Below are 9,082 nucleotides of genomic sequence, written 5' to 3'. Positions count from 1 at the left end.
CATAGATATCAAGGTACGACATTGTGCGTCGCAATGTTTACAGATGACTGTAATTAAAATGATGGTCTCTTTAAAAAATTTACAATCCACGCTACATGTAAAACTTCTAATAGATGTTACAATAAATCGAATTATAAATTAACAACACTTTACACATTATTTACTTAATGTATCAGGGATTCATTTACCATGTACAAGTATTATTCATATTATATATATATTTATCAACTGCTTTAAGAGCTTTATATGTACAACAACCTCATAGGCTGTCTGCTAGGTAATAAAGTTCTGAAAAGTATTTCCAAGCCCATTGATCAAAACAAATACATTAGCCTACATATAAGTATATCAACTATCAAGCCGGTCATCAAATTAAAACGACACTGTTATATTTAGATCACCCGGAATCAAACCCTATTGTATCATGGTTCGCGGAATTTAGATTTGAAACACATGCATCTCATCAGAAAGTCCAGCGACAAACAAACGCTTTGTTCTTTTATCTAGAGCAACTGCCCTGGGGTTAAAGTGTAGAGGTTGTGGTAATACACTCTGGATGTCTTCATTTTGCATTACCCTTAACACGTCCTTGCTACTATAGCTACATACAAGTATGGAACCATCAGTGTCCATGCACAGACCATGAGGACAATTCAGCTTGTCTGACTTCACAAATAACTTAATTCCACCGTCACTTTTGATTTCTGTTATTGAATTTTTGCCATTACATGATACGTACATCGACCCAGTAGTCGAATCTTGTGTTGACCAGTATGGATGAGTGACAAATTGTTCTCCATTCGCGTTGGTTTCCTTACTTAAGTCATTGCTGATAATCCTGGTTTGGTTTCCTTCTCCATCCACTTCAATAGTTTTGGCAGGAGTCAAACACTGAACTTTCAGGGTTTTGTTGAAACATTCTACGGCGTAACATTTACCGTCTACGTCTATCTCCCGGAACGTGGTGAGGTCTGTCGCTGGTGACTTCAGGTGGAGTATCTTAGGTTTGCCATAATATGCCATGTATGCTTCACCGTGCTCTGTAACTGACATCTGCCATGGCGAATATTGTAATTTGACGTTTGAAACAAAAGTAGAATTGCCAGTATTGAATGTCTTAAGTTTTAAATTGGTGTAATCCGCTAATAAGACCAGGTCATCTCGTAACAACGCAATGTCTGTGATTTGACATGTTTTTTCGTCACTTTCATGCTTGATAGTAATCGTCTGAACTAGAAAAGGTGCTTTGACAAGACGAAGCAGTGATGATTTATCTGGCACGAAGTCATATCTGACAATACTGTCGTCGTTACATAACGTTTGAACATTATCTTTGATCGTATCAACATCTCTTATGGACCTCAACACCAGGATGGCGAGTTCATTGTCCTGTTTGTTGTTTTTATACGTGTCGATACTTTCGAACCAGGAACCAAGCTGGCCAAGAACACTGTCATATGTAGAGACCACAGCCTTTAACGTTCTTATATCTGATATCTTGATTTTGTCAAGTTCAGCTTTAAACGTCTCCATTGCCTTGTGGTAATAACGATCAACTTCCTCAAGATTCATACTTGCCTCTTTCTTTTTCGCGGTGTATGCGGATTGTAAGTCCTTAAGCATCTGAAAAGCCGTTTTATAGTCTTCGCTGTTTACGAATTCTTGGAAATAATCGCCGATGGCCTTAACATCAGTGCAAACTTTGTGCCCCAGAATCACACACTGGTCACAACATAATTGCTTGTGCGACTTACAGAAAGATGTTATTTTACTGTCAGTGTGTACATGGCAGCTGCTTTCAGCGGAATACTGAGCGTTTTTATTTGGCTTCTTTTTTGGTATGTCTTCTCCTCTTTTAACATGGTGTGTTTTCGACATGCGTAGTATCCTGTGTGCATCTAGACATGACTGGCACAGATATTCATCGCACTCCATGCAAAAACCTTCAACAGATCGTGTCCGTCCATCACTGAAGCATGGTTCACAATTTAGATCGCTTTCCTTGTTCAACAAAATATCATCTGAGCCATTAGCGGTCGCCATTTTATCCTTTCACCCAGCCCTTAACAAGCCCGTCGTATCATTTTGTGAACTTGTATTCCACACCAGCCAATTTAAACGTTTTATTGTTATCCAATGCCAAATTTTAATGTTTGTTAATTTTATTCACGTGAAAAGTCCATGCATGGAGTAAAACACGTTTTCTGAAAATGATAATATATACAAGCTTATATCAGGCTTACATCAGTTATCATCGCTTCATATGATAGATAACATAGATAAAGGCATCTACACGAATCAATTTGACCAATTTATCGCTGTTTAATATCCTTGTGTATAAACCACTCGATCATAACCTGTTACGAAACAGAATGGGACGTTTTATCTTGTTTGAATACTCTTCTTTGTGAAGGTAAAATTTAGAGTTGTTCAACCACGCCAAACTTTTGCGATACTTTAAAAGGCCATAAATGTAAGCATTTCTTTGATTTGCAATCCAATATATATGAATATGATGTAAATTTATATGTTTCTTTATGGGTAGACACGGAAATTTGCAGTTCTTGTTGTATTTTTGCTGCTTGCTTGAAATTAGATTCGTCCTAGTATGTTTCGTAACAGAATGTAAAATTCGCATCCCCGGCTTTTCGTTCGGGATTCATTTTTTGTCGATTCGTCCTAGATGCCTTTCGTACTATTGTGTTAAACGTGTATTACAGTGGGTTACTTGGCTATTTAATGTAAATTGATTATAATTTGTAACTTTCTAGTCCAGATAACAGATCTATAGATCTATTGATATTGTATTTCACATTATCAATAGATCTATACCTCTATTTATTTGACATATTTAGTCATGTTATATGTTTTTGCACAATTTATTAAACTTTAATTGAATTATTACTGATTGTATTAAGCTTCGGGCATTTGGGATTATGCGCCCTGATTGTGTGTCTTGAATAAGTTATCGGGCATTATAGTAAATGCGCCCTTTTTTTCTATTTTAAGCTTTACGACAATAAACATCGGACCAACCACAGTCTTGCCTTCACAATCCTCGTCCGGTTACATAACCCATTTTCAGTAAATGAATTTTCAATTTTCTGAAAACGGAAAGATCAGAATTACTTCCTTGTATTCCCCTATTATAGTGTTCCATTGACCCGGACTTGTATAGGTTTATAATACACTGTTTAACCTAATGTACAATAAAGTTCACATTTTCTGAAAATGCTGTGACCTCGCCGCGATAAACACAAGTGAAGTTGAGGTTTATGCATGCACACTATTTCGTCATAAGTATTTTGGGTGGAGTTCATATCCTTTTTATCATTTTGAAGCCTCGATGTGTATAAGGTCGAGAAAATTATAACGTGTATATACAGTAGTGACATAGAATACAAAATACATACACTACTTTGATTATCGCAAGCTTTTAAACTATAAACATGTACAGTCAAACCCTGTTGACTCGACCTCGCTTGGCTCGAATTTCTCGTTGGTTCAAACTGGATGTCAAGGACCAATATTTTTAAAATGAAGGAAATAATTACCGCTAGTCTCAAACTTTCCGACGCTCGAGTTATTTTCGCATGTCCCTTGGAGTTGGAGCCAACAGGGTTCGACTTTTCAACACCATTAATCATAACCGTTTATAAAATATACAAACACTTATCAGATTATCATTGGCGTTTATACATTACACATGCACTTCTTTGATTATCATGAGCTTCCATAGAATATGCATAAAGTAATCAGAGTATAATCATAGCGTATACAATATACAATGTACATGCATTACTAAGATTATCATAATAGTTTATGCATTTTATATGCAATATTTAGATTATCATTAGCATTTATACAATAAACATACACAAACCAGATCATCATAAACGTTTATACAATATACATGCATTACTAAGCTGATCATTAGCGTTTAAATACATTATGCATGCATAACGTAAATTATCATAACATTTTTTATAATAAACATGGACTTCTCAGGTTATCATAAGCGTTATTATAATGTAAATGCATTTTTACAAGGATTATCATTCGCGTTTATACATTATGCATAAATTAAGTTATCATAAGCGTTCATATTATTTACATACACTACTGAAATTTTAATTAACGTTACTTATTTCTTGTCTGCGATGACAGCACAATCAAACAACAAGAAAGACCATTGATGCAAAGCATCAAAGGGCGCCGTTTAATAGTTTATGCATTTGTTATATGTTGAAAAACAAGGAATTTAAAGGCCAACAAGCATATTATGGTGCATCGAACCGCATCCATGAAATTCTCAAAATATTTGTCGTATTCTGCTTAACAACATAGGCTAAAGCATTGAAATTGAAAAGTTTCAAGTTGAACATTTTATTAGGGGTGTGGTACATTAATGAACACGACAGAATTAGGGTGCTTGTGCACTGTATTTTTGTCATTGCCACCTATCCATATACCAAGTTTTATTTCAATACCATAAGTAGTTTTAAAGTAATGCTCTGGTCAAGAAAAAGCGGCAAAGGGCAATAATTCTGTAATTAGCTGAAATACAGCTATAGTCATTGTGCACTGCACTTCCTCTCGTTGTGCTTTACCATTGGATGATGTTAATTCCAAACAGCAGTTTTCTAGTTATGCTCCGGACAGGAAAAGATACAAAGGGAATAACTCTTGAAATTCGCTGAAATAGAGTTATTGTTCTTGTACACTGCAGTTCTAATTATTTAGGGGGAGGGGACAACGTCACCATGCTGGAATGACAACTTGAAGGCATGGATAAGTTTCCTCATCATATGGGGGATTCCTCATGAAGAAGTGATATGAAATAGCAATTTAACAATTTTTGTTGTACTTTAATAAACATTATCATTTCGTCTGAAAGTTGCAAACCTAAATAGAACATAATTATCGAACTGTTATATAAAAAGTGAACATTGTTTACTAGATGAAATGCATTTATAACATAACATGCCTTGTTTTTAGCTGTTTAATAATACTAAAATGTATGAAATTGGACAAATTGCATATATATCTGGTCAATGGAGTTATAATGTTAACTTCTTCATTTACATGGTAAAGAAGAGTTGAAAATGGATGTTTTTAGTTGATAACACAAAAATAGCATGTGTCTTATTGGACAGTGGCAAATTTTTCAAATATGATAAAAATAATGCATACAAACTGAATATGTATTAGACTATGTATGAACAAAATAATACTGTTTCTATTTTTCACAAAGGTTTTGAAATACAACAATGCACATATAAACATAAATAGGCCAAATGTGCACAAAATAATAGTAAACAATGTGTGAAAGTGATACTGAACACTTAAAAAAATTTATTTGCGTATTAAATGAATATGTCCCAGAAAAGCAATACGAAATCAAGTCCAAAATGTACAATAACATGAAGAACACCTCTTTATGAATATCTTCATAACAAATCAGAGTACATGTAAACAATAATCATTTATATAATAAGTATCAAATGTGTCTAGTTTAAAGTGTGTTTTCATTTGCATTAAATTAATATATACCAGAAAAGCGATTATAAAAATCCTTAAATGTATAAGAAACTGAAGACAACAAAGAATAACACCCATTTATGAATATCTCCAAAACAAATCAGAGGTCACCTACAATAATCATTCATACAATTAGTATCAAATGTGTCTAGTTTTTGTATGTCTGTTCATTATCTTTAAATGAGCATCTTTAAAGTGAAACTCTTTTTTGAAATCAATACATATAATTGTATTTATAACACACATCAAATTGACTGATAAAACAATAACTACTTACTAAATAATGCATTTACTGAATAACAATTAAACCCAAATGTCAATCAGCTTAAAAACCGCTCCTACTACTAACTAAAATAAATTCCCATTCCATAATAGGCGTGCACTTCAGTGCGGCGCCAATAACGGCACCTGGCAGCACTGTATAGGTTTGTTAAAGGTACCCAGTATACAACGGTGGTTTGCGGAGTGTGGTGTGGTCTGAGTGGAATATTAGCAGACCACTAACACATATCATACGTAGGCTGTATCAGCCATAAATTAGGGCGATATCATGGCAAACACATTAATATTGACATTAACTCCAAACAAGATCAAGACATGCAAACCGAATATGGTAAATGTGTTGCCAAAAAATTATTTATATTATGCCCATAGCAACTCATAACAATGGCTATAATACAAGTCTACTGAGACATGTCCCTTGTTCGACTAAATAAGTTACCAGCGTTAGTGGTGCTCTCGTCATTTTTTACTGGTATGATCTTTCATGAACGTGCATTTTCATATTGTTTCATATTGTTGATTACTACGTTTATGCAATATAGGTTCATTTTAAAACCGCGGGCAACTGTATAATTATTTTACGCCACAGAATTAACACAGCATATATTATAAATCAAGTCTGAGTAAATATTTTATTAATTGACCTCAACAAGCAGCAGGCGACATGGCTTTCATAAAGAATTAAAAAAGTACCAAACTTGAGATGGTATTGCTGTAATGATTGAGTACCTGGTACTAAAATTATATGATGGTATCTGCTAAACGAATTAAAGCACTGTTAGTGCTGAAAGGCTTGAGCGACGAATCCATGATTTGGTTACTCGCTTTCCTGCAAAACTCACTCACTCGCTCGCTCACTCACTCGCTCACCAACTCATTCACTCACTCGCTCACCATTAAGCTAATTTTACTACTAGGGCCTTTTTTTAATTATATGTTTTACGAACGGCCAGAGTTGTGAAGTGTCGGAGGAGGAGGAAATAAAAATAAAAATAAAATTACATTTCTGGAATTTTATTTTTTGGTCGGGAAAAAACACACAGAAAAGCAAAAGCTATGATGTATTCTCTATGACTTTCTATTTTAATGTCAAGTCAATATGTAAGTGTGCACATTTGTTTTTGCTTTATCTGACAAGTTCACTTAATATTTTCATTAATCACTCTTTATACTTTGTAAATGCAGGTTATAATAGACAAGTGACATGATAATAATCAATTATTTTCGGTAAATCTATTTGCCATTTTGAGTTTAAGGAATCGGCTATCACTTCACTGTGTTGTCTTGGCTGCAAATTGTCTGATACCAATTCACCAACCATGTCATTGTTACAGTTAGCAAAAGAGCTTTTTTGTTTCCTTCTATACAGGGAATATTTATCCGCCAGGAACTAGCGATCCAGGAACTTGTAAATCAACTGATTATAGCCGTCTGATAAAACAAAAGCTGTCTATCCAACAGTGATTCAAATAATACTAGTTGTCCATCACACATTCTGTCCAACAAGCAGTCCAAACAACACTGGTGGTCCAACCAACACTTCCAGTCCATCCATTTATAGTAACTGCTGTTCAACCAACACGTATGATCCATCCAATATAGCGGTCCAGTAAGCAATAGATGCCCAACCAACAACAGAGTTTCAACAGGCACTAGCTTACATCATGTTGCTACCAATCTAGCAGCCCAACCGATTGTAGTGATGTTCTACATTGAAAGTGATGGTCTCAGTAGATAACATCAGCATATTTGAATCATATCTGTAAAGAAAATAATGGAACATTAAAAGTATATTTTTTATAAAAAAAATAAGTTACTTTCAGACTTATTTATCTAAATCTTTTATTACATAGTATTATAACACACAGAGCAGTATAAATAACATAATTTATATTGATGATGATTTATATATGTTCATTCATAAGACTATTAAATAGTTATACTGTACCTGGTAATATACACAGGCATCTGAATCATTGTTTGTCACTAAAATGTTGTTTAAAACCATTTTGGGTACATACAATGAGATAAACAACACATCTGAAGATATTTGGTGTCTTTGATATACAAAAAAGAAACAAGGTATGTAACTCAAACTTACCCGATTTCACGGTAGAGTCCAGTGTTATGCAAATTTCTCAACCAACATAAAAACAATCCATTTTTAAATAAGTGACATGGAAAGAAGAGTCAATTACCTTTAAAATGGTGTGCGATATGTTGGTATAACTATATTGTCTTTAGACAAACAAGCATAATTCAATGTCCAATTCTCGTGTTTTTCTTTAGTCGGAAAGAGTACAGCAAATTCAAATCGTCAATTTTCCCCGTGTAAACAGTACTAAACACAGACCTATTAAAGTTATTTTATGCTTCAGTGTACAGATAAATTAATTCCATTCCATAATATCACGAAAACCCTAACATCACAATGTTAGAAACAACTGTATCAGTCTTTAAACTAAATCCTCTTTAAATTTCGTAGGCAGCTGGCCATTTTACCCACAAGCGCCCAGATGATGTCATTGACATGTACATTTAACATCTTTGTACCGGCTTGAATGTGAGCCACACAAGCTTGGATGGGTCAAATACTCTTCTTTGGAGGTTGATCAGAAACATCTGAGCGCTGTCAGGAAAATATCCGCCTCAAACAAAATTTTAAAGTGGATTTAATTTGAAGACTGATACGGTTGTTTCTTAAACTGTGGTGTGAGTCTTATTGTGATATAAAGGAATGGAATTAATTTATCTGTACACTGAAGCATAAAATAACTTCAATAGGTCTGTTTTTAGTACTGTTTACACGAGGAAAATTGACGATTTGAATTTGCTGTACTCTTTCCGACTAAAGAAAAACACGAGAATTGGACATTGAATTATGCTTGTTTGTCTTAAGACAATATAGTTATACCAACATATCGAACACCATTTTAAAGGTAATTGACTCTTCTTTCCATGTCACTTATTTAAAAATGGATTGTTTTTATGTTGGTTATTTGTGTTAATTTTCAAAACAAAGGTTTTAGAATAGATATTTTTTTGTTATTAATAATACTCCAATAAGAATAGTAACCGCAGTCTTTTCTGAACCATCTACCCCACCCACCAGAACTAAACTGTCCAGGTAAACAGTCAAGCGATTTATAGCTCATGCCATTCAAATAATATCACAATAATGTAATATAAACTCATTTAAATGACAAATCTAATAAAAATAAATAAATAATAACAAACCTGGAACGATAATTAGTCCATA

At 33.9% G+C, this 9,082-nt stretch overlaps 1 protein-coding gene across 1 annotated transcript; it reads right to left on the bottom strand.

The window, feature by feature from the left end:
- Window positions 1-438: 438 nt before the first annotated feature.
- Window positions 439-2,043, bottom strand: LOC128216362 (uncharacterized). Its single transcript, XM_052922921.1, has one exon. The coding sequence runs from the start codon at window positions 2,041-2,043 to the stop codon at window positions 439-441; it is 1,605 nt and encodes a 534-aa protein (XP_052778881.1).
- Between the last annotated feature and the right edge of the window lie 7,039 nt (window positions 2,044-9,082).

This window comes from Mya arenaria, chromosome 14 (assembly GCF_026914265.1).
Source record: "Mya arenaria isolate MELC-2E11 chromosome 14, ASM2691426v1".
Lineage (NCBI taxonomy): Eukaryota > Metazoa > Mollusca > Bivalvia > Myida > Myidae > Mya > Mya arenaria.
This window is presented reverse-complemented; position numbering and strand designations above follow the sequence as displayed.